Below are 26595 nucleotides of genomic sequence, written 5' to 3'. Positions count from 1 at the left end.
AAGCCCTTTGCTTCAGCCCACATTGCTTGTAGGAGTTATTTTCTTGACTGTACTTTGTCTCATAGGCCCACGAGCCCTTGCGAAGATGGTAATACATCTCTCTCTCTCTCTCTCTCTCTCTCTCTCTCTCTCTCTCTCTAATACTCTCTCTCTCTCTCTCTCTCTCTCAATACATCTCTCTCTCTCTCTCTCTCTCTCTCTCTCTCTCTCTCTCTCACCCTCTCTCACCCTCTCCCTCTCACCCTCTCGTCACCTGTGAGCTGCTGCTACGTGGGGCTACTATTGCTACGTCACCTGTGGCTGCACCATCGACGCCCCCCCTCTCTCCCTCTCTCACCCTCTCCCTCTCACCCTCTCGTCACCTGTGAGCTGCTGCTGCGTGGGGCTACTATTGCTACGTCACCTGTGGCTGCACCATCGACGCTCCCCTCCGTTGGGAACTGCCGTGGCTACGCTACGCCAACGTAACCCCTCTACCATCGACGCCCCCCCTCTCTCTCTCTTGTCGCTCACCCCTCCCGCTCACCCCTCCGCCCAACCCCCCCGCTCACCCCTCCGCTCACCCCCCACAGCCCTCACAGCCCGCCCCCCCTCCGCTCAGTCCCCCGCCCACTCCTCCGCTCAGCCCCCCCGCTCACCCCTCCGCTCACCCCCCGCACCCCCCCCGCTCAGCCCCCACAGCCCTCACAGCCCCTCGCTCAGCCCCCCCGCTCAGCCCCCCCCCCTCGCTCACCCCCCCGCTCACCCCCTCGCACTTGCAGCCCCGACCCCTTTTTTTTTTTTTTTTTTTCGGGCGCAGCCCCAACCCGCCCTTTCCCCCCCCCCCCCCCCCCCTCTTGAGAGCAGCCCCAACCCCATCTTTTCTTTTTAATTTTAAAATCTCTCTCTCTCTCTCTCTCTCTCTCTCTCTCTCTCTCTCTCTCTCTCTCTCTCTCTCTCTCTCTCTCTCTCTCTCTCTCTCATCGCGCATTGGCAGCGCTCGCCATCTCCCGCTTTTCAATGTTGCCGGCTTCCCGTAATTAAAAATGGCCGACACCGTCAAGCAAGTTACAGAAGCAGCAACATCAATGGCCGCCACGACCGAGATGCTGCACTATAGTAGAAGAGGACTCGCATCTTCTACAAAGGACAGCGCACTGCCCGCACTCCCAGTCGCAAGTACACTGGTTTCAGCTCCATTGTCTCATCTTCCGCCCAGCGCAGTGCCCGCACTCCCAGTCGCAGGTTCACCGGTTTCAGCTCCATTATCTCATCTTCCGCCCATAGCTACTTTGTACCCGCAGTTTTTTTCACCCCTCCCCTCTCAGGTTCCTTCTTCTCCTACCCCTTCTCCACCCTTTTTTCTCTCCCTCTCACAGCCCTCTGTCACCTCTTCCCCTTTGTTGCCTATTTTACCTACTTTGCCAGAGGTTACCTCCTCCTCATCTCTCTACAGACTTTACCCATCCCCTCCTCTCCTTCCCCGGTACCCGTTTTCTCTCCCCCTTTCCAGCCTTCTCCTTCATCCCCGCTACCCACCTTACCGGTTTCCCCCCTGTCTCCCTCTCTTTCTCCTTCCATGCCTTGCACTGTTTGTCCTTGCCGCCACATCCTGCCAGAGCTTCAGCACTTTGAGACCCATCTCCGAGCTGCACTTCAGATGCTTCACAGGAAGGACGAGACCATTTCTCTACTTACGGCTCAGGTTGCATCTCTTGCTGATCGAGTGACACAGCAGGATCGGGAGGTCTTATCTATTAGGACAGATCTTCAGGTCTTACAGGCGACCCATAGGACTCTTGCTGGAGAGATTCATGGACACACAGAGCGAGTGCAGCAGATCGAGACTCGCGTTCAGCACATGGATACATCTCCCACTACAGCAGTAGCAGCGGTTGAGGAGCGTTTGACCTCCCTTCAGACAGAGGTCCAGAGAGCCACAGAGTGGGTGGATGTCGTCCGCCGTCAGCCATCACAGCCTCAGAGATCTACTATATCAGCTACATTGGTCGAGTCACAGCAGAGGGCCACAAAGGCCCTCAACATTCGCATTCGTGGTATCTTACCCTCGGCGACAGAGTCCACGATGACACAGGCTGTGACCTTTGTCTCTCAGACATTGGGAGTACAGGATCATGGCATTGTAGGAGCATATAGAGTCGGGAGGGATCCTACTAGAGAGCAGCCCCTCATTATCAGATTCAGAGATGCCCAGGCACGTCTAGCTGCCCTCAGGAGGAGAGGGACACTCAGAGACCACCCACAGATTTCCATGGACGAGGATCTGACTCAGATACAGGTTGAGGAGCACAAGGCGCTCATGCCTCAGAGAGATGCAGCCCGAGCTCAGGGCAAGTGGGCAGTGATTAGGGATGGCAGACTCATCACAGGCACCTTGAGGCGTGCTCCCACAGTGCTTAGAGATGGCAGACCAGCAGATACAACCCCACCTCCACCTCCACCTCCTGCCCCGTCCGCTTGACGGGACAGGGCCCATGGGACACACCACCCGTCAGATAGTCTACGCATCGCTGTATGGAACTGCAATGGTTCTTTTACAGCACAACCAGGCACTCTACGGGGGGCATTCTTTGGGAGAGATATCATCTTTTTCACGGAGACACACGAGAGTCCCGAGAGACCTTTGCCACGAGTGACAGGGTATACATGGAGATCTGCCTTCAGGCAGCACGCCCGGACATTTGGAGTGAGAGGATCTGGAGGAGTGGCCATTTTGTACAGAGAGCATCTCGATCGGATCATCACAGTGGAGAGAGCAGATTCACATGCCCGATTCTTGTGGGTACGCATCTGCCGCAGGGCCCCTCAGCGAGATCTTTTTATTGCAGTTTGCTACTTCCCCCCGGCGCAGTCGATCTATTCTTCCACTGGACCAGGCCAGTCCATATTTGAGGATCTCTCAGCGGACATTGCAGATTTTTCACGTCGCGGAGAAGTCATCCTTTTAGGAGACTTCAACGCGAGGACCTCAGACAGACAGGCCCTCACTTATGACTTCATGGAGGATCCGGTCATACTCCCAGCATTTCACGATGATAGCCTCTGTCGGACTTCATCAGACTGCACAGTACAGCCCACAGATCAGGGACGTCAGCTACTGGAGCTCCTCACCTCGCACAGTATGGTCATTTATAACGGCTTGTCAAGGTGGCCACAGTCTTCCATGCCTACATTCTCTTCTGCTTCTGGGCGTGGTACTAGCGTGATCGACTACATCATAGGTCCCCTGACTGTAGTCCCTTCCATCCATAGCCTTACTGTTAGCCCCTTCATGCCCTCTGCCGACCATGCACTCATCCACTTTACTTTGACTCATGTCTCCCATGACCCACCTCCCCCTCGTTATCACGACCGTCAACCCTACTATGAGGTTCATTTCGACCACCAGTTCGATGATGTATATAGCCAGAACCTCAGCCGCCTACTCCGTCCTCATCTATTAGATGCTCTACCATCCACGCGGGACCGGTGGGAACTTGTACATACTTCACTCGTTTCTGCCGCTCACATGTCGTTCCCTGCCACATGTCATTCGTCTAGTCCCCCACCGGTTGGTCTTGTTCCTTGCAACGGTTGGTATGACGAGGAGTGTAAGGAACTCCGCAGGAAACTTAACCTTGAGACCAAGGAGAAGTCTCCCCTCCTTGCCGAAACCAAGAGAGACTACAAGTGGTTGGTTAGGCGCAAGAAACGCCAATTTCTAGCACGGAATGAGGAGGAGCTGAGAAGCTTGCTTTTCAGCTGTGACTCCAAGGAATTCTGGACCTCACTGATCCACGTGTCTGGTCTGCATATACTTCAGCTCTATACGATGTTCCAGATCAGCCAGATATCGATTTATCCCACTCCCCTAGGCCAGCTTCATCTAGTCTCTTCACACCAGAGAGTGTCCGTGCAGCAGTCCACCGATTGAAGAACGGGAGAGCTAAGGATCATGATGGATTGCGAGCGGAGTATGTAATCCATGGGATTGATACCTTAGCTTTTGTTCTCTCCCGTCTCTTCAATGAGTCTGTTTGTACAGGCCTACCACAGTCCTGGTTAGGCAATGCCATAGTACCTATCCACAAGTCGGGGGACCCTATGGAGCCGTCGAATTACAGGACCATCATGATTGGCCACGTTATGGCCAAGATCTATGCATCAGTTTTGGAAAGCCGTATAAATGACCATGCCGAGACGACAGGACTCAGAGCCAGAGGGCAGGCTGGATTTCGCAGGGATCATTCGACGCTTGACCACATTCTCACACTCAGGGCACTAGTAGAGGAGGCGAAGTCACGAAGGCAACGGCTTTATTGTTGCTTCGTGGACTTCAGGAAGGCATTTGATACAGTTCCGCGATTCAGATTGTTTCAGAGGATTCGCGAGATGGGCTTCAGTGGAGAAACACAGTGGGCTATCATGGCTTTGTATGAGAGGGTCACTGGTCGGGTTCGGACACGTGAGGGGCTCTCATAGGAGGTATGTAGCACGATTGGGGTGAAGCAGGGTTGCCCGCTCTCTCCTACTCTCTTTGGACTATATATTGATGAGCTAGAGATGTTCGTACAGATGATAGGCGGTGTGGGCTCTACTCTCTCAGGATCCTCCATTCCTATCCTCCTGTATGCGGACGATGTGGTTCTCATTTCCTCTACTGCTCAGGGCCTCCAGGCACATATTGAGGCACTCCACAGGTTTTGCCAGGACAGGGGATTGACCGTAAACCTTGGCAAGACCAAGGTTATGGTTTTCAACACCTCTGATCGTATCTACAGCACGGATGAGTTTTGCTTCACTTATGACGGACAGCCCATTGAGCTTGTTAGAGAGTACACTTATTTGGGGACAGTTTTCAGGGGACCGATCTTTACCATGACATATGCAGCACGAGATAGGATTAGTAAAGGGTATGCTTCGTTGGCTCATCTTGAGCGTCAGTGTTTTCAGTCCCACTTTCAGCATCCCGATACGAAATCCCTGCTATTTGACACATTGGTGAGACCAGCTGCGATGTATGCAGCTCCTTTCTGGGCAAGAGACCTTGGCGCTGCAGATTGGAGACGAGTAGAGAGGTTACAGATCATCATGTTCTCTCGGCTCATTAGGGCCAAGGCTACAGTTCCGCACGAGATCATGCTAGCAGAGTTTGGAGCTACTCCCCTTGCATTGGATGCAGCGTTTCAGTCGGTCATGTATTTGCACAGGGTTAGAGAGTTTGGAGACTCAGCAGCAGGCAGGGCTCGGTTGCCATGGTTAGCACTTGCATCTTCTATGGAGTTGGCACGATCTGGGGCCCGATACTGCTGGTACTTCAGACTCACTAGGTGGCTCACATCTCTTGGACTAGACATGGATAGACTGCCTCCCTTCCGATACAGCATAGATGCCCCTCATCTCGAGTTGACTCGCCACGAGCTTAGTCAGCTCACGAGAGCAGACTTGCTGCAGCTTCATACGTACCGCACTTGGATTTATCCCACGCAGCTTCCGACGAAGATGGCCACATATCGTGACCACTTCCTTTGGATCTCAGAGGATGGATTTGTCATTCCACCAGGCTACACAGGTATCCACATGTCCCACTCACTGAGGATTGCCCTTGGCCAGCTTAGAGTCTGTTCGCATCAGCTCGAGATAGAGGCTGGTAGGATGCGACGCATGGAGGATGGACGGCGTCCAGGCCGAGAGACCAGGATCTGCCCTTGTTGCACCATGGGAGAGGTGGAGTCAGAGGAGCACTTCATTTGCAGATGCCCGCTATATTATGAGATCAGAGGGAGATTCCACTGTCTCTTCACGGATGGCTTTGGACCTCTCTCACGAGTGATGGATTATGAGGATCAGCATTGCCTAGCTCTTTATGTCAGGGAGGCCACTATGCTTCGACGACACTACCTCAGAGACCATCAGCACAGACCGAAGCGTGATAGAGCCCAGCCCGATAGAGCTCAGACACACGCTATACCAGATGACAGGTATCAGGAGGAGCACGAGGAGGTCAGAGCTCACACAGGACACATGCCTCCACCCTGTGGATGTACATATGAGATGGTTTGTAGACGCCGCAGGATCTTGTTACATAGGGGACGTACTCGCCGCTTCATCTCCAGACGATCCAGGATGATGGCAGCTTTTCGGAGGAGACTTACTCATGGAGATCTCGCCCCACCAGCCGCTCACCTCACTTTTGCTCAGATTTGTACTCTCATAGCAGGAGGCAGAGTCGATGGACAGGATTTCCAGTATTATTTTGGTTCTCAGACTCCGTGATACATGGACTTGTATCTTTGCATTGACATATTGTACTCATCCCCCCATTTTGCACCCAGGGGCGGTTTCCTTGCATCTAGCTTACTTTGTATTTAGGCTCGGATTTGACAGTATGTACTTTCACTTGCATTGTATTGCGTAGCACTTAGATGATATTCGACGATGCCTCTTCTTTGTGGCACGTTGATTTTGTGCTATCTTGTACGCAGAGTTCTTGATGTCCCATGGGCCCATTTTGGCCTTTAGTGGACAATAATACACTTTCTTCTTTCTTTCTTTCTCTCTCTCTCTCTCTCTCTCTCTCTCTCTCTCTCTCTCTCACACACACACACACACAATAAAAGTATGCCCTTTCTACCAAATGGAATGACTTGTCTACCATGGGAGGGAATTTCTGGCATCACCAAAGAGCTAATAATATAGTCAGACCACAAATTTCTTACAGTGATCCTTCTAGATTGCATCTTGTTTCTTAGACTCACACAAATAGCTGCACGGCACAATTTCATTCATTACACTTCCCTTACATCAAGGATATCATGTTTGCTTTCCCATCTTAATTTTTCCTTTAAATTGAATAGTCAGACCTGGGAGAGTGGAGCCCACACAGATTGAACTAACCTCAGGATTCAGAAATGCTAATTCCCTTGAACGTCCAGCTATGAGCTGGTAGTCGAAGAGAGTGGTTGAGACAAAAACTGCACATCCATTTGTGTCAAAATTAACCAAGGCACTCTTCCTATTCAGCATTCATCGCAGTCTCAATTACATGACAGTAAACAGCTTTTGGAAAAACATGTAAATTCTATAGTTGTTAAGAAAGCACTTTAATAACTAAATCCGCCCAGGCAATGAATTTCTTAAAGGAACTCTTTGAAAAAACAATATATCTAGGGATCCAAACAAACAAGAGACAGATCATTAAATGATTTTTTGAATTAAACATTACAGTAAAAGCAGTGCACAGCATGCTTTTATTAAGTCTCATGGAATCCCTTAACAATACAATTTAAAGATAAATTAGTTCAACCAGAGAAGGCCAAGACTTGACCAGGCTTGTCGTCTAGAAAATTTACAATTTCATGCTGGTCATGATCTCGAGCCTTCTTTAAACATAAATTTACTAGAGTAGTGCAAAATTTACCCCTCCCCTATGAACTCTCCCCAGGCCCTTATGAACAGTGGGAATCATCACCGTCAGGGATGCTCCCACAGGGCGTTTTTTATTTCTTTCGGGGAGGGAGGGGGGGGCGGCGTGTGTCAAGACTATGGAGAGCCGACAAGTTACAATGGCATTCCAAAACCTCATTTCATAGTTCCTCTACAGAGTCTACAAGTCACCTTACCGTTCCAAAAGCTCCCCTCATATGTTGCTCAAAGGACAATAGGATGACTGAAATTCTCTCACAGCTACTGCTACATAGGTTCTTCCCAGAAGAAGCATGTAGGGCTGGTTCAGTAATTCATGTGTGTGAGAAAGAGGTGTTACACGAAAAGCATACCAAACACTGCACTAGCATCATGTCCTTCAAAAAGGAGGAACCCTGCTACAATCATACCTTTAAGGAATTGAACTCCTGCAGCCATCTAAGAAACTGCCTACAAGTATGCATCATCCCATCACCCCCCCCCCCCCCCGGCCCCAAAAAAAAAAAAACACTGATATGTAGAAGTCATTTTTGTCCATGAAAAAAATCTTGCATATCACAACATGCATACCTGTGACAAAATGCATGATGAACAAAACGCTTTTTCTGTTAACAACTCGAAGTAAGGACAACACATGCAATTAGCTCAAAACCCTCAATCAGTGCGTCCATGGCCTTAGAGCAAAATTTGCCCACATGGGCAACCATCTTCTTTCTTCTATATAAATTTGGATTTATGGAAAATCTGTATATATAACTGTTAGAAACATGGTGTGTGTGTGTGTGTGTGTGTGTGTGTGTGTGTGTGTGTGTGAGAGAGAGAGAGAGAGAGTTGAACATAAATACAATGCACTGGATTTTACCAAAAAAAAAAAGTGTGTGTGAGAGTCGACGGAGAACTCAGGAGGATATGGATTTTGCTTGGATCAGTCTTGCTCATCGCTTACAGGCTGTTATTCAAGATTATGGACGGAGTTACATGGGAAACCTCAGGCTCAAGCTGAAATGGGCTCAATCTCACAAGCAGCAAATGGATGCAATCAGTTCTCATAGGCAGCTTACCTCTTCTGAACAGGATTCTTGTGCTTATGCGGTTCATATCATCCACCAAAATGATCTTCGCAAATTAAAGAAGTGGCAAATCCGAGCTCACATGAAACCCCTTTTGGATAAGGGCTGCTCCTCCAAAGCCTTTTTTAAAAGTCTCCATGCAGATAGGCGAAAGGAAGATATTTGCACGATCAAGAAAGATGATGGCACCTGGACCACTTCCAAATCAGAATTGGAATCGCAATGTTCCAGTCATTTCCAGCATCTCCTTTCTCTTCAGCCTGATCATTTGATGCAAGTGAATGCAGCTAGGTCTCAATTTCTTATGCATGTCCAGCCCATATTGTCTCGGGAACAGGCTCATGCATTGGAGCAGCCTTTTATGCTTAGTGAACTGGATGATGCTTTGAGTCATCTATGCAAAAGCAGCTCTCCTGGTTGGGATGGATTGATTGTCAAATTTTTCCGTGCATTTTGGGGTGATCTCCAGAACACTCTTCTTCTAATGATCAATCATGCTTGGGCAGAACAATCTCTTCCTCCATCCTGGAAACATGGCCTACTCAAATTGATTCCCAAAAAAAGGTTGTGTGAGATGATGGCTGATTGGCGGCTTATATCTCTCATGCCTATCATTTACAAACTCATTGCTAAAATGATTGTCCGCAGGGTTCGCTTCTATTTGCAAGCAGGACTTCATCCTAGGCAGTATGGGTTTGTTCCCAGAAGGCAGATCACTAACAATATCTCCAATGCTTTGCTTGCAATTGAGTATGCCAAATATTCTAAACAAGATGCTCTCATTCTGCAAGTAGACATTGCGAAAGCATTTGATACTGCCCATTGGGATTTCATCTCTTAGACTATGCATAAATTGGGATTTGGCCCTCGGCTCGTCCATATCATCTACTGGCTCTACTCTCAGGCCACAGCGCAGTGCTTGCTTGGTGGTGGGTTGTCAAGAACTTGGACTATGACCCGCTCAGTGAGACAGGGTTGCCCTCTTAGTTCCTTACTGTATGCCATTGCTACCCATCCGTTACTATTGCATATGGACTATCTTGCAGATACAGGACAGCTTCATGGTTTGCAAATTCCAGGGGCACAGTCATTTCTTGCACAGGCATATGCTGATGATTCATACTTTATGCCCATGAATTCTCAAAGTGACCTTTCTCACTTGATGCATACACTGAATGGCTTTGGCATAGCTGCTGGACTGCATATCAATTTTCAGAAATCAAAACTTCTAGCTTTGAAAGAAGCTGATTGGCATGCACTTCTCTGACCAGGCCACATTATCTCTTCCCATACTATTGTGAGGCATCTAGGCTACCCCATAGGCTGGAATATTACCCCGCAACAACAGCTCAAATGGGTGCTTCAAAAGATCAACAAGAAGCTGGAATACTGGCATTTGTCCACTTGGCCTCTACATGTTCGGATAGTACAGTCTATCATTATGGCATATGTGCAATTTTATTTGCCTCTTCTTCCCTGGTCTTTCAAGCATTTGGCTTCCTATAAGTCCCAGGCTATGGAGATATTTTGGAAAAGCAAATCTCATAAAAAGGCTTTGCGACTACTACCTATGCAGTCTATTTGTTCACCCAAGACTCATGGGGGGCTGAATATTCTCAATCTCCAGGTTCATATGTTGGCAAGAAAGAGCACTATGATTGCTGATTTTTTTCAGCAAAAACAGCCATGGGCTACTATGTTAGCAGCTATGTGTGGAAACATGGCTTCCCATGCATATGGGCATTGGATTACAGATCACTGGGAAGCAGTCATGACCACATTTCAGGAGAAAATTCCTGGTTGTCCTGTTTCTACTGCTTTTATTCATGATTGGAAGAGAATTCTCTCATATGCAAAATGGACAGGTGCTTCCTCTCATCATGGTAATTCTTTTCGCTTGGAAAGCATCCATTGGAGCAAGGTGTTTGAATCGCCTCTCGCTTTACAGGCACCTATTAAAGCATACAATCTCATGAAATTGGGCATAAGATTTGTTGGCGATGTTGTGGATCAACAAGGTTGTATGCTTTCATTTCCACAAGCTTGCAAGACATTCTCCTTGGGTCTGCATCATAGGTCCATTTGGAGAATACTTTCAACTATGTTGCAGCCATTTGTTCCGGTTCCTCCACTGTTTGTACAGGACAGATTACTGGACTGGAATTTGACTTCCTTACCTCCTGCTACCCACACGCTTTCAATGCACAATCTGACCTCCTCGAAGGTCTACAGATTTCTTCTTCCACCGCCATGGATTGACAAGCATGCCAACACTCTTTGGAATTTGGATAGGCCTTTATCTTGATCGCAATCACGACTCATGAAAATCTGGAAAGCCAAATTGCCATTGAAACAGAGGCTTTTCTTTTGGAGATATATAGTGGGAGCTTTTTCCATTGGGGTAAAATTGGCAGCACGCCGCATTGCTTCCCCTTCTTGCCCCCCTTTGCTCTCATCACTGCGAGACAGTTCCTCACCTATTATGGTCTTGCCCACACTCTCGCATATTGATCACTCATGTTTCTCATTTGCTGCGGCTTCGGTTTCCCTCTATCAGATTTGGGAAACTCTTCTGGATGTTTCGATGCCTCTCATCTCAGATGTCTCCATTCCTCCTCTTCTTTCACTGGACTCGCTTTTGGGTACTATGGACCATTTGGACACAGAGACTGCATTCTAGGATGGGTCAACAGTTTCCTCAGGCATACATTTTCTTAAGAATGTCCCTCAAGCAATCCTTATATGACAGTTTTGCTGCAAGGGACTTGGATGCTACTAGCCTTGAAGTGTTCTCTACCTGTTTTTGAGTTCTTCCATTGGGCTCTCCTTTGGAGTCTAATGTCAGTGTGTGGGAGACTTCCCATCTTGTAAATTTATGAGAATATAAATACACTGGATTTTACCAAAAAAGAGAGTCGACGGAGCTGCTGCTGTTGCCCGCGGAGATAGACGAAGCTCCCGTTGCTAGACGCGCGTCCGCCTGCTGTCTCCCTGCGCGCATCTGCCCGTGTGCATCTACCTTCTGTGCATCTGCCTGCGCCCACCAAGCCTGCCCGCTCTGCCCCTGCAACCTTCAGAAGCTCCCCTCAATTACGTCACCCCGCTCTTGCTCGCCTGCTTTAGCTGCTGCCGTCCGCCCCTTCTTGCCATCTGCTTTCCTCCCCATCCATAACTGTGCATAATCCCTGCTGCCCTCTTTCGCTTCATCAATTCTGCCCTGCTCACCTCCATGGAGGGCCATATTAAAAGCTATTCTCGGAAGGACTTGTCCTGGGACCCCAAAAGACAGCAAAATGAATTCTCTACCTCAGCCTCTGAAGATTCACTATGTTTTCGACATGCTCAAGGATGAATTCCACCACAGCCAGAAGGAGTGGGCCAAACCTCCCCCGGCCCTTAAGTATAAGCTGAAGCTGCCCTCATTGGTTACTCCTCTCCGGAAGTTCTCTCAGCAAGCAGTTATCATTTTCTTCCCTGGGAAGTTACCTTCTGCAAATGATGTGGCTCAGTGGGTTCAAGCTTTGTTGGGAGGTTGCTTTGTTGAAGGAGTATACTTTGCTTCTCGAGGTTTTTATGAAGTGCACTTTTTGGATGCCTCATATCGTCAGCAGATATTGGAGATGTGGATGGGTTGAGGTAGTGGATTTTCCGGATTATATGGGGGCTGAGCTACCAAGTCTGGCAGCTACTTTGGGGCAAGTTGTATGCCCACCCCGTCCTTCGGGTAATCGAAATCGGTTTTGTGTTCTTTGGGATACAGATCACCTAACCCCTCCTTCCATTGCGGTAGAGGTGGAAGATGTTCCCTTGGGCGAAAAATATTTTGACTTGAAATGGGAAGTATTTGCAGGTGCTTGTTTTACTTGTCATAAATTTGGCCATCTAGCTTCACAGTGTCCTGCAATACTGCATCAGCTGCCACCTACAGCTATTGCTCCAGAAAATACTACCCCTCCAACTTATGGTCCAGGGCCTAAGGCTACGCTAGCAAGTTGGGTGATGTGGCATCTAAATCTGTTCTTCCCAAAGAAAGTATGGTCCAGGTTTCAGCCAAGCAAAAGGATAAGGGAAAGGGCAAAATTTCAGAATCTAATGCCTCTCCCCAGGGTGCCTGGCAGCAACCCAAAAAGGTATTTGCGCTTAAGCCACGACCGTTACAATCTCGGCATTGGGATGCCTCTACTTCCACCCCTGGTCAGGCCTCTACCCCTGCTGATAGCCTGATTTCTCGACTCTAGGTTGATGTGCTCAAGAAGGGCATTCCTATATGTGACAATGATGAGGACAATAGAACTATTGATCCAGGAGGCCAGGTGGATGTCGATGTCATGGCTGAGGCCTGACAGCTTATACCTTTACTATGTTTCTTGGTTCGACTGTACATATCTTCTATGTCTGCTTCAATTACTTGCATTACATACAATGTTCAAGGTCTTTGCAATGTCAATAAGTGGAGACTTTTTTGACACTATGTACATAGAATGCACCCCGATGTAATTTCCTTACAAGAACACAACCAACACTTCTTGGCTGCCCAGCAAGGCCACTTTGCTGGTTATGACATCTTTTATGCTGGTACAATGCACTTTTCCGGGGTATGCATGCTGGTGAAACATGATATGCAGCCCACGGTTGCTCACAACGACCCCCAGGGTCGCTGGATGGTAATCAGATGCATCTGTCATGCTGATCTTTATGAAATAGCATCGGTTTATGCCTCTCAAACTTCTGCGACAAGAGCTCAAATGTGGGCCTCCCTCAAGCAATATCCATGGCTGTCTAATGCTTTTTTGTGTGGAGACTTTAATAACTCGCCTGCCATGCAAGACAACACCACTAATCGTTCTCACATGATCCCCACTGAGCTTCGACATTGGGAGGATATGCTTTCTTTCTTGCATGCAGAAGATTTATGGCTCTCAACAAGGGATAGAGATATGGGTTATACATACCATCACAATGCTTTTACTCATTACTCGGCTCGACTTGACAAATGGTATTTGTTGCATGCTCAGCAGTATGCTAGTTTCACATGTGCATTATGGGTTGATCATTCCCTCTTGCTATCTGATCACTTTCTAGTATGCTTGACATTATCTATAGCACGTTTGACAAATGATATGCCTTCTTTTGGTCGTTGCCTACTCCTTGTTAATAGTGCTTATTTGCTTCATCAACAATTTCAGAACATGGTGAGAGTGGCTGTCCGCCCCCTTCTCTTACATGCTCAAGAGGACATGGATTTTGCTTGGATCAATCTTGCCCATCGCTTGCAGGTTGTTATTCAAGATTATGGACGGAGTCACATGGAAAACCTCAGGCTTAAGCTAAAATGGGCTCAATCTCACAAGCAACAAATGGATGTAATCAGCTCTTATAGGCAGCTCACCTCCTCTCAACAGGATTTTTGCACTTATGCGGTTCATATCATCCATCAAAATGATCTTCGCAAATTAAAGAAGTGGCAAATCCGAGCTCGCATGAAACCCCTTTTGGATAAGGGCTGCTTCTCCAAGGCCGCCTTTAAAAGCCTGCATGCAGATAGGCAAAAGGAGGATATTTGCAGGATCAGGCAGGATGATGGCACCTAGACCACCTCCAAATCAGAATTGGAATCGCAATGCTCTAGTCATTTCCAGCATCTCTTTTCTCCTCAGCTTGATTATTCGATGCAAGTGAATGCAGCTAGGTTTCAATTTCTTATGCATGTTCAGCCTATATTGTCTCGGGAACAGGCTCATGCATTGGAGCAGCCATTTATGCTTAATGAACTAGATGATGCTTTGAGTCATTTACGTAAAGGCAGCTCTCCTGGTTGGGATGGATTGACTATTGAATTTTTCCGTGCATTTTGGGGTGATCTCAAGGACACTCTTCTTCTTATGATCAATCATGCTTGGGCAGAACAATCTCTTCCCCCTTCTTGGAAACATGGCCTTGTCGAATTGATCCCCAAAAAAAGGTTGTGTGAGACAATGGCTGATTGGCGGCCCATATCTCTTATGCTAGTCATTTACAAACTCATTGCCAAGATGATTGTCCTTAGGGTTCAATTTATCTTGCAAGCAGGACTTCATCCCAGGCAGTATGGGTTTGTTCCCAGAAGGCAGATTACTGACAATATCTCCAATGTTTTGCTTGCAATTGAGTATGCCAAATATTCTAAACAAGATGTTCTCACTCTGTAAGTGGACATTGCGAAAGCATTTGATACTGTCCATTGGAATTTTATTTCTCAGACTATGCATAAATTGGGATTTGGCCCTCGGCTCGTCCATGTTATTTACTGGTTGTATTCTCATGCCACTGCACAGTGTCTGCTTGGTAGTGGGTTGTCAAGGACATGGACTATGACCCGTTCAGTGAGACAGGGATGCCCTCTTAGCTCACTACTGTATGCCATTGCTACTCATCCGTTATTGTTGCATATGGACCATCTTGCAGATACAGGCTTGCAGATACAGGACAGCTTCATGGCTTGCAAATTCCAAGGGCACAACCGTTTCTTGCACAGGCATATGCTGATGATTCATATTTCATGCCCAGGAATTCTCAAAGTGACCTCTCTCATTTGATGCATACTTTGAATGATTTTGGCATAGCTGCTAGACTGCATATCAACTTTCAGACGTCAACAACAGCCATGGACTTGTATGATAGCATCCATGTGTGTCAACATGAGGACATCTGCATATGGCCATTGGACTACTGATCATTGGGAGGTTGTCATTGGGAGATTTGTAGGGAAGATACCTCGCTGTCCTTTCTCTACTGCTCTGATACTTGACTGGAAACAAGTACTTGCTAAGATCAAATGGGCTCCCGAGGGGACAAACTCAATGAGGAAAGAAAGTATTCATTGAAGTGCCATCTTTGACATTCCACTTGCTTTACAGGAACCTGTTCGGGCATATAATCTCATGAAATTGGGAATTAGATACATAAATGATGTGGTAGATGATCAAGGCTATGTCTTATCTTTTTTTCAGGCCACTGCTTCCTATGCATTGGGAATGCATCATAGGTCGATATGGAAGAAAATTGCTGATTTGTTACATCCTCTTCTACCTGTTCCTCCTGTGGCTGGCACAGACAGGCTTATGGATTGGCAATTGCAACCCTCTGCTACATGCTCTCATCCAGTTCCTCTGCCTGCCTTGACCTCCATCAAAGCCTACAGGCTTCTTCAGCCTGCTCCATGGATTCAGCAATATGCTAATACTCTGTGGCATATCACGAAGCCCCTCTCATGGTGGCGGAAGAAACTCCAGATATTATGGAAGTGTAAAATGCCTTTGAAACAAAGACTTTTTCTTTGGAGATGCATGACCGGCACATTGTCAGTGGGAATCACACTTGCCAAACGTCACATTGCACCATCCACATGTTTATGATGTCAGGCTCCTTCAGAGACTATCCCTCATTTGCTTTGGCACTGCCCGTGTTCTAGGAACCTCCTTGGGAGAATTTCAGATCATCTTCGGCTCCGTTTCCCGAGTCACAGATTTGGGAAACATTTTTGGTTATTTGGCAGATTTATGAGGTCTTTGTCTCACTATTCACTATTTCTCTCATGGGTGAGATATTGGGCTCTTTGGACAATCTGGAGTGAGCATAATTTGGCATACTTGGGTCGCCAGATTCACAAGTCATATGAATCTTTCCGAGCCTCATTACGGCAATCCTTATATGATGCCTGCCATGAGGGTGATATACATGCTTCTTGCATAGAGCTTTTCTTTTTATGTTTCTGGTCGTTGGGATACTCTCCATTTTGGAGACTTCCCATCTTGTAAATTTATGAGAATATAAATACACTGCACTGGATTTTACTAAAAAAAAAAGTGTGTATGTGTGTGTGTGAGAGATTATTATTGTGTGCAGCAGTGTGTGTATCTCTCTTGGAGCTCAGCTGTTCAGCCTCGCCAAGGATCCCGCGCAGCCCTGCCCGTACATCTGTACGATTGCCGCACGGTGTCCGTACGTCAGTACAAACACCCGCGTCAGGTCTGGTTGTCCTCCGCACAGCTCCGTACATAGCCCCGTACCTTTTACGTTGTCATACTTTTTCCTGAAGACCTTGCCGTACGTCCGTACAGCTGTCCGTATTTTCGTACAAACCAGTCTTCCCGTGCCCCGTCTGTATTTCCGTACAGTCAAGTTTCTTTCCGTACAGGCCCGTGTGTACTTCCGTACAGTCTAGCGTTGTCCGTACAGTCCCGTGCTTTTTGCCGTACAAGTCCTGAGTCTTGCTTTGGTGCTTTTCCGTACAGTCCTGTGTCTCGCTTGTTTCATTTCATACTTCTCCGTACAGTCCCTCTTGCCTTGTCGTATCCCAATCATGGCTTCAAATTCGAATGTTTGTACATATGCTCGAAAAGAAAGACTTGCAGTTGCTAAGTGACGTCCTTCACAGCCTGCAACACAAGATAATGAACTAACTATGGAAGCTCAATACATGTTTGATACCCTGAAGGATGACTTTCAACAGTCACGACGAGAATGGGGCAAACCAATTCCAGAGGTCACGTACAAATTGAAATTGCCATCCCTCGTGAATCCTCTCAGGAAGTTATCTCAAACCGCGGTTATTATTTTCTTTCTAGGAAGAATCCCAGCAGCCAGTGATGTTGCACAGTGGATTAAGTCCATCCTTGGAGGATACTTTGTAGAGGGAGTATATTTTGCATCTAGAGGCTTTTATGAGGTGCTTATCAGATGCTTTGTGCAAGCAGAGGCTACTTGAGCTTTCTCCCCTCTTTTACGGGAAGCAGATGGTACATGCTATGCCCTGGTCCCCAAACAAGGATTATCAAAATCTTATACGACATCATTGTCCTGTATGGGTTGAGGTTGTTAACGTCTCGGATTATATGCATGAAGAATTGCCTGGCCTGGCTGCTTCTTTGGGACAGGTCATTTGTCCTCCACGCCCTATGGGAAACCGTAACAGGTTCTGCATTCTCTAGGACACTGACACACCTACCCCTCCTTCTCTTGCAGTGGAAGTTGAGGGAGTGCAATTGGGGAAAAAGTTTTTTGAATTGAAATGGGGTGTGTTTGCAGGAGCTTGTTTTACCTACCACAAGTTTGGGCATCTAGCCTCTGAATGCCCAATGGTTATGCATCAGCCCCCTCCCAATGCCTTGCCGCCCCAGACACGGGAAAAGAATGAGAATTTGCAAGCTAAAACAGCAAATAGAAATGGAGCAAAGAATGCCAAACCAATTAATCAAGTGCAATCACTTGCTGGAAAAGGAAAAGATAAAGAAAAAGAGAAGATGAAGGAATCTCCGGGAACTGATCGGGATGGTTTTCAACAGCCTAAGAAGGTAGTTGTATTGAAGCAACGCCCCTTTCAATCTCGTCAATGGGATGCTTCTTCTCCCTCACCAGGACAGGCTTCTACTTCAGCTCCTGTCCTTCAAAATTGGGTGGGTTTTGAAGAAGGGGATCCCTATATGTGATTCTGAAGAAGGGGAAAATGCTATTTCTTTCATGGATCATGAGGGAACGCAGCCCATGCAGGCAGAGGCTTTGCCTCTCTGACATCTTGTTCTATACTTATACTTTATTGTATATACCTCTTTCATGCATCAAACACTTAAGTGCTTTACATACAATGTACAAAGCCTCTGCAATGTCTCAAAGTGGAGGCTTTTTTGGAATTATGTACATAAAATGCAGCTAGATATTCTTTGTTTGCAAGAGCATAATCAACACTCTAAGGTTGGTCATCATGATTATTTTGGCGGCTATGACATATACTATGCTGGTACCACTACCTACTCAGGTGTATGCATAATGGTTAGGCATGAGCTAGAGCCTCAGTTAGCCTTCAATGACAGCAGTGGCAGATGGATGGTCATACAATGTAATGTCAATGGAGATATTCTTGAGTTTGCATCAGTCTATGCCTCCCAGACCTCTGCCATGAAGGCTTCTTTATGGGATTCTTTAAGCAAATATCCATGGAGATCTAATGCATTCATCTGTGGAGATTTTAATAATTCCCCTCTCCCAAGAGATAACACCACTTCAAGATCTCATATGCTATCATTGGAAAGGCAGAAATGGGATAGCATGCTTCTTTCTGTGCAAGCTGAAGATTTATGGCTGCTCCTCCAAGGGTCAGTGCCTGGATATACTTTTCATCATAATGCACTTACTACATACTGGGCAAGACTTGACAGATGGTTTTTGTTTTACCCACAATAATATGCAGATTTTAGCCCTCATTTCCTCATAGACTTCTCATTGGGCTTGTCAGATCATGCCCCATTATGGATGAATCTGCACCTTGGTATGCCACTAATTGATTTGCCACCCCTTTCCAGTAGATTGTTGCATGTTAGTCAGGCTTATTTCCGACATCACTATAAATGATCAGATTTGCAATTCATCCCTTGCCTCTGCATGCCCAGGAGGACATAGATTATGCTTGGGACAGCTTTGTCTCTCGTATACAGAATGTCATTAGGGAGTATGGAAACTGGCATATGACTAAATGGAGGAATGAGGTCAAATGGGCAAAAGGACAGCACAACAATTGACTGAATTTTCACATTTAAGGCCTCTCTCTGAATCAGAAAATGATTCCCTTTCACATGCCCGAATTAAATTGACTGCTAATGATCAGAGGAAATTGCACAAATGGCAGATTAGAGCAAGAATGAAGCCCCTCATGGATAAGGGCTGCTCATCAAAAGCCTTTTTCCAGGGCCTGCATGCTACTCAAAAGAAAAACTCATGTCTAAGGGTAAGGAAGCTAGATGGCTCTTGCACGCACTCTTTCTCTGATCTCCAAGATGAATGCCAAAATTATTTCCAGAAATTGTTCTCTGCTCCTGGTTTCCCATCAAATCAAATGACTGATGCGAGGACTGAATTCCTCCAATATGTTTCTGAAATAGTGAAAATGGATGATGCTCTTACCTTGGAGAGACCTTTTACTGATACAGAACTTGATAATGCATTGTTCCGCCTTAGCAAATACAAGTCCTATGGCTGGGATGGCCTTACGGTGGAATTTTATATTTCTTTTTGGGATGATTTGAAAGATATCCTCTTGCAAATGATCAATGTTGCATGGCAAGAAAATCAGTTACCGCACTCTTGGAAGCATGGCATAGTGAAACTTGTGCACAAAAACATCTGTGTGACCATATGTCAGATTGGAGGCCTGTTACTTTGATGCCTGTAGTTTACAAACTCATTGCCAAAATGATTGTGTATAGGCTTCACGGGATACTGAATGCGGCCCTTCATCCTCATCAGTATGGGTTTGTTCTCCAATGCATTGACTGCAATTGAATATGCTAAGTACTCGCATCAAGATGTGCTCATATTGCAGGTAGATATTGCTAAGGCATTTGACACTGTTCAATGGGATTTTATCTCTCAAATCATGACCAAATTGGGCTTTGGTCCAAAGATAGCAAATGCAGTTTACTGGCTTTATTCTGGCTCTACTTCTCAGTTCATTCTTGGGGGTCATCTATCTCGGTCATGGACATTGGGTAGATCAGTTAGATAGGGCTGCCCTCTTAGTGCTCTCTTCTATGCCATTGCGACCCATCCCCTCTTAATGTATCTTGATCATCTTACAAACACAGGACAAATGACTGGTCTTAAAATCCCTGGGGCTGTATCTTTTTTGGCACAAGCATATGCTGATGATTCCTTCTTTATGCCACAGAATTCTCCCCGGGAAGTTCACATGCTTATGACCACTCTATCATTGTATGGATTGGCAGCGGGATTGCATGTCAATTTTGACAAATCTAAATTGCTTCCCCTGAAACAATGTGATTGGCATTCTATTCTCTGGCCAAGTCAGGTGGTGCATTCCAAAGATGTAGTCAGGCATTTGGGATATCCTATAGGATGGCATATCACCAGGAAGCAGCAGTTAAAATGGATCTTCCAAAGACTACTCATAAACGGGAATACTGGAAAATTTCTACTTGGCCACTTCATGTCAGGCTCAAAATAGTACAGTCCATTGTAATGTCCTATGTCCAGTTTTTTTTGCCTTTGTTGCATTGGTTCTCTAGAGATATTTCGGCCTTTATGTCTCAAGCTATGGAGATGTTATGGAGGATAAAAACTGTTGTGAAAGCATTGAGACTGATGAAGATGGAAATAGTGTGCTCTCCTGGGATGCATGGTGGACTTAATATCCTCAACATAAGATATCATGTACTTGCAAGGAAGGCGACTATGCTCCATACTTTTTTCCGCCAACAACAGCCATGGACTTGTATGATAGCATCCATGTGTATCAACATGAGGACTTCTGCTTATGGCCATTGGACTATTGATCATTGGGAGGTTGTCATTGGGAGATTTGTAGGGAAGATATCTGGCTGTCCTTTCTCTACTGCTCTGATACTTGACTGGAAACAAGTCCTTTCTCAGGTCAAATGGGCTCCTGATAATTGCTCGGGGGCTAACTCAATGAGGAAAGAAAGTATTCATTGGAGTGCCATCTTTGACATTCCACTTGCAGGAACCTGTTCGGGCATACAATCTCATGAAATTGGGAATTAGATACATACATGATGTGGTAGATAATCAGGGCTATGTTTTATCTTTTCCTCAGGCCACTGCTTCCTAATGCACCATAGGTTGATATGGAAGAAAATTGCTGATTTGTTACATCCTTTTCTACCTGTTCCCCCTGTGGCTGACACAGACAGGCTTATGGATTGGCAAGTGCAACCCTCTGCTACACGCTCTCATCCTGTTCCTCTGCCTGCCTTGACCTCCATCAAAGCCTACAGGCTTCTTCAGCCTGCTCCATGGATTCAGCAATATGCTAATACTCTATGGCATATCAGGAAGCCTCTCTCATGGTGGTGGAAGAATGGGACAACCCAAGGCAGAGTACCTCTTATTGACTCCAAATACATTCAGTTTAGAGGGACAACTCAAGGCTGAGAACCTTTATTGACTCAACACCAACACACATAGTATAGAGCTAAGCATCATCTACCACCTCAGAGAGGAATAGATCATGCAACATAGCAAATGAAGTTTCCGGATTAGGTCCAGTAGATGTAGCATAAATATTCTTGAGCTTGTCCGGAAACTCCTTAGCTGAAGTAGTGAGGTCAAGTTCATGAAGCAATTTGTTGACCAACCTCACACTAATAAGCGCCAATGCTTTGTCATGCTGTTCATCCCTAGCTGAAAGCAGTGGAGATAAGTCTGCACCACAAAAACAAGGCTCCATAGTGTCAAACTAACGTAGCAAAGACAACAAGCTGAAATAGATAACCAGCCAATAAAGGAGCATGTCTAGGGCTCTTAAATGACTCAGCAGCTTGAGAAATGCTTGAATTAATGTGTCCAGCAGCTAGTAGATGCCCCCAAATGCAAAAATGAGCCAAGAGATGTGCACTAGTGAGCATGGAAACCACTCCAAGTGTTGTAGCACGTCCGAAATGCTCAAGAAGGCTCAGCAAGGTACTACAAAGTGCAAAGAGGAGGCTGTCCACGTGGAAGGCGGCTCCGTTGAAATAGCAGACCTTCACAATGACAAACATCTGTTATGTGTATGTTAGAGGCCTCAAAACAGCTTTAAAGTGCTCAGGCGGCTATTCAAAGTGCACCAAGGTGCTGCAGTAAATCTTCACGCAGAGAAATGATTGATTTTGACGTGCTGAAAGGCCAGAAACAGCAGCTCCAAGGTGATTTAGGGTTTCAAAATGCTGGAGCAGATGAGGAAAACACCAAAAATCACGTCTGATCTAGGTGGTTATGCTGCAGCAGCACCAAAACAGATCGAAATTGCAGTAGTTGCTCCAAACTAGGTCAAAAATGCCTCCAAAAGCCACAAAATTCTACAGTAAATGCTCACAGATCAGATCGGGCATGATTACATATGTTCCAGTGTCATTTTTTGCATATTTTATTTCATCCGATATGATAGATGGATCCTAGTCATGGGGCTTTTACTGCAGCCTTCTGGGTCTTGCCAAGGAGTTCACTTTTCCTTTTTATTGTGTTCCGATCCGAGTTGATGATGCCGAGATTTTTACTGATTTATGTGGGCATCTAATGCGGCTATTTTTAGCAGATTCTCATACACACCCCACTTGGTTGTGAAGGCAGTTTTATGTTGATCTTGCAGGGCAATAGACACTTGGTTGGTCGATTTCTGCTGCAGCAGCCTGCAAACCCTAAAAACGGGATGAAACATCTTCAAGAAGGCTCAGTAATCCACACATGCAAGCGTCTCTTGGAAGCCGTGTCGACCAGCAAACTGTGGAGAGGCTAAATGGACAGAAATGAACACAAGAAGCTGCAAAACAGAGGCGAAATGAGGGCGGCTGTGCAGAAACCCTAAACAAGTAGAAGGCAGCTGAAAAGAGACGGAAATGAGGCTGAACAGGGGCCAGTTGAGGCAGCTGCAGGAAGGAAGAGGCTGAGCAAAATTAGAATTAGGGTTAGGATTAGGTCAAAGATGACGTGGTAGGGCGCTATGGCAGGTTAGCCTGCTCTAATACCATGTTAGAAACATGGTATGAGGGGGGGAGAGAGAGAGAGAGAGAGATTAATGTCTTCACAAGCCCTCGCGGGACTATGAGACAAAGCACACACACCAAAAGGGTAAACACAAAACATCAGTTATAGACTGGGAGTCTCTTGGGAGTGCATATAACCACTTCCAAAGTTATTATAGATAAGCTACATGATACTAGGTGAGATAGTCAGCCTGTATTACATCAATTTAAGACTTGAGAGTCCTTGGGTTTGGATTTAAAATCTTTGATAAGTGCTTTTTCATCTCACTAGGCAGCCCATTTCCCTTCTTTGCGAGTGTCCTTCACTTTGTTCAATTCTATGGACTTCATCTTGAGCTGAATCGGGGTGAGATCCTCTGATATCCATACCTTGCTGCCTCTCAACTTATTTGTTTGCATGAGAATCTTGATTCTTGCTTTCCTGTCATTGAGTACCACTTTAGCTTGTGTCCCAATAGGAGCCACAATGGTTATATCCTTTAGGTCCAGTACAATACGTTCTGTATTTTACGGTCTGCATACTGAAAAAAAAAAACCCTACTTAATAGAAGTCTTTTCTTTTTGTTTAAAGGTCTTTTGCCCTTTTCTATTTTTGGATGGTAGGGGTGCTTTCTTGTTCTTTCTTTTTTAAGAGAAAAAATGGTGGTTCAGCTGTATCCCCCTTGAAATGTACAGTTGTAATTTTGCTTCCCTTTCTTCAATCCACACAACCCCCTTTGCAATCTGAGGGGTTGCTGCTATGATATTATCATTTTTCCCTGCCAGGCTCCCTTCATGCCAATCTTCAAGTAATCCTCCGATGCGTAGACATCTAGCATTTGTCGTCCTCTTGTCTTGTTCTTGCACCTCTCCATATTCTTCACTTTTGTTGATTTTGCTGTCCATTATTGCTGAGATTTCTCTTTGACCAATTTGACCTCATTGGTAACCATGTCATGGACTTTCGTTACCAACTATGGTGCAAGTTTTGCTTCCATGTGTATCTGTAGTACTTCCTGTATGATGTCTTGTTTGCCATTGTTCTCCATCTCCTTCACTTTCTTCCCGAGAGCTGCAACAATAAGTCTAAGCTCCCATACTTGCTGCTGTAGAAAATATATCTGCTCCTATGGGTCTTAGCCTACCCTCCGCTTGTAGTGCAATGTGTATGGGCTGGGTGTTGCTGCGATGTCGGAGTAGGAGGGTTTTCTAATAGGGATTGAAACAAAGGTCTTCACCTTTGGGTGCTCCATGATGGCCTATGAATAACTAGGGGCCCTCTTGCTATCTCTAACACCCCATACTGAGCCCAGGGCTCAGCTTAGCCTGGGGGCTGAAGATAGGTTGCTCTTGTACTTCTCGTAGGTACTTCTCGTAGGCTGATGATGTACGAAAAGAAGGTTGCCCCCTCCTACGTGACTTGGGTTCGGGACGAGTTGCTACTGCTGACGCTTCTGTTGTTGCCGATGCGAGCTAGTACTGGGGGCCACTAGATGGGAGCGAGAGAGGAGACGGGAGAAGCCGTGGGAGCTAGGCGCCAAGGGGGAGACGCAAGTGTAGGTGCAAGTGGGCGACAGCAGCAAGAGGAGCTAGGTGGCGGGAGGAGCTAGGTGGCGGGAGAGCTAGGCTGCCGGAAAGAGAGAGAGAGAGAAAGATTCTCGTCTTCACAAGGCCTTGCGGGACTATGAGACAAAGCACACACACCAAAAGGGTAAACACAAAACATCAGTTATAGATTGCGAGTCTCTTGGGAGTGCATATAACCACTTCCAAAGTTATTATAGATAAGCTACATGATACTAGGTGAGATAGACAGCCCATTTCTGTTCTTTGCGAGCGTCCTTCACTTTGTTCAATTCTATGGACTTCATCTTGAGCTGAATTGGTGTGAGCTTCCCTGATATCCATACCTTGCTGCCTCTCAACTTATTTGTTTGCATGAGAATCTTGATTCTTGCTTTCCTGTCATTGAGTACCACTTTAGCTTGTGTCCCAATAGAAGCCACAATGGTTATATCCTTTAGGTCCCATTCAATCGAAGGCGTTGCTACTATGTATGATATTATCAATTTTTTCTGCCAGGCTCCCTTCATGCCAATCTTCAAGTAATCCCCCAATATAGCCGCCCTCTTTTCTTGTTCTTGCACCTCTCCATATACTTCACTTTTGTAGATTTTGCTGTCCATTGTTGCTAAGATTTCCTCTTTGATCAATTTGACCTCATTGATAACCATGTCATGGACTTTGGTTACCAACTGTGGTGCAGGTTTTGCTTCCATGCGTATCTGTAGTACTTCCTAATGATGTCTTTTTTGCCATTGTTCTCCATCTCCTTCACTTTCTTCCCGAGAGCTGCTACCATAGGTCTAAGCTCCCATACTTGCTGCTATAGAAAATATATATGCTCCTGTGGGTCTGAGCCTACCCTCCACTTGTTGTGCAATGTGTATGGGCTAGGTGTTGCTGCGATGTCGGAGTAGGAGGGTTTTCTGATAGGGGTTGAAACAAATGTCTTCACCTTTGGGGGCTCCATGATGGCCCGTGACTAATTGGGGGCCCTCTTGCTATCTCTAACACCCCATACTGAGCCCAGGGCTCAACTCATCCTCGGGGTTGAAGATAGGTTGCTCTTGTACTTCTCGTAGGCTGATGATGTGCAAAAGAAGACAGCCTCCTCCTGCGCGACCTGGGTTTGGGACGAGCAGCTGATGCTGATGCGAGCTTGTATTGGGGGCCGCTAGGCGGGAGTGGGAGAGGAGACGGGAGGAGCCGGGGGAGCTAGGCGCTAGGCGAGAGACGCAGGTGCAAGCAAGGACGACGGCGGGAGAGCTAGGCGGCGGGGAGAGCTAGGTAGCGGGGGGGGGGGGGGGAGAGAGAGAGAGAGAGAGAGAGAGAGAGAGAGAGAGAGATTAACGTCCATGGGAGACCTCGTGGGCCTATGGGACAAAGTGCATAGAAAAGCGAACTCATAAAAGCCTCAGTGGGCCGAAGCAAAGGGTACGCTAGGACCCTCGCTTAGTACTAATCTATGCTAACATAATCATAATAATAATCATAATAATCATCATCATAATCAATCAATCTATCCAAGTGCTAGGACGAAACCAAAGGCTGGTACAGTGATGGCTCTCTGGTGTGCTTGCGAAAATATCTCGTATCTGCGTCTGTCGAGCTGTCTCACGTTGCGGTGGGGGCGCGGTCTCCTCACTCTCTGGACTCTCTGGGCTATGTCTAGAGTGATCCCTCGTCTGTGTCGGTCTCCTCTGAGGAAAGTTGTGATAGGTCGGGCCTCAATAGAGTGTACTCTGGGGGCTCTTTGTCGCACATGTGGCCTCTGCACCCCTCTCTCAGCGGTACTGTGCCGGTTGCTCATCTAGACTACTCTCATATCGGCTAGCTCATCTACCTCCACTGCACTGTGTCTGAGGGCTGACTCAAATGTATAGAAGTCTGTGACGTGCCGCTGTGTCCGATCATCCTCTATGTCCTGTAGTGGCTTGACCACCCCCTACTGCTCTCTGATCTTTCGTAGAAGCACCTCCCTGTGTCGCCGCATCTCCATTAGATAAAGTCCGACACATACCTGGTCATGGAAATGGATCAGTCATGAC

At 46.5% G+C, this 26595-nt stretch overlaps 1 protein-coding gene across 1 annotated transcript in view; it reads right to left on the bottom strand.

Annotated features, from left to right (window-relative positions):
• Positions 1-26595, bottom strand: part of LOC147885365 (DNA gyrase subunit B, chloroplastic/mitochondrial-like) — a 245489-nt gene that overhangs the window by 149813 nt on the left and 69081 nt on the right. Inside the window, exon 8 of the mRNA XM_087396279.1 lies at positions 6877-6953. Coding sequence (XP_087252405.1) covers positions 6877-6953 — 77 coding nt within the window. The remainder of the gene's footprint in view (positions 1-6876; positions 6954-26595) is intronic.

The sequence above is a fragment of the Dipteris shenzhenensis genome, chromosome 25 (assembly GCF_047967505.1).
Source record: "Dipteris shenzhenensis isolate YYH24624 ecotype China chromosome 25, Dip_SZ_1.0, whole genome shotgun sequence".
NCBI lineage: Eukaryota > Viridiplantae > Streptophyta > Polypodiopsida > Gleicheniales > Dipteridaceae > Dipteris > Dipteris shenzhenensis.
This window is presented reverse-complemented; position numbering and strand designations above follow the sequence as displayed.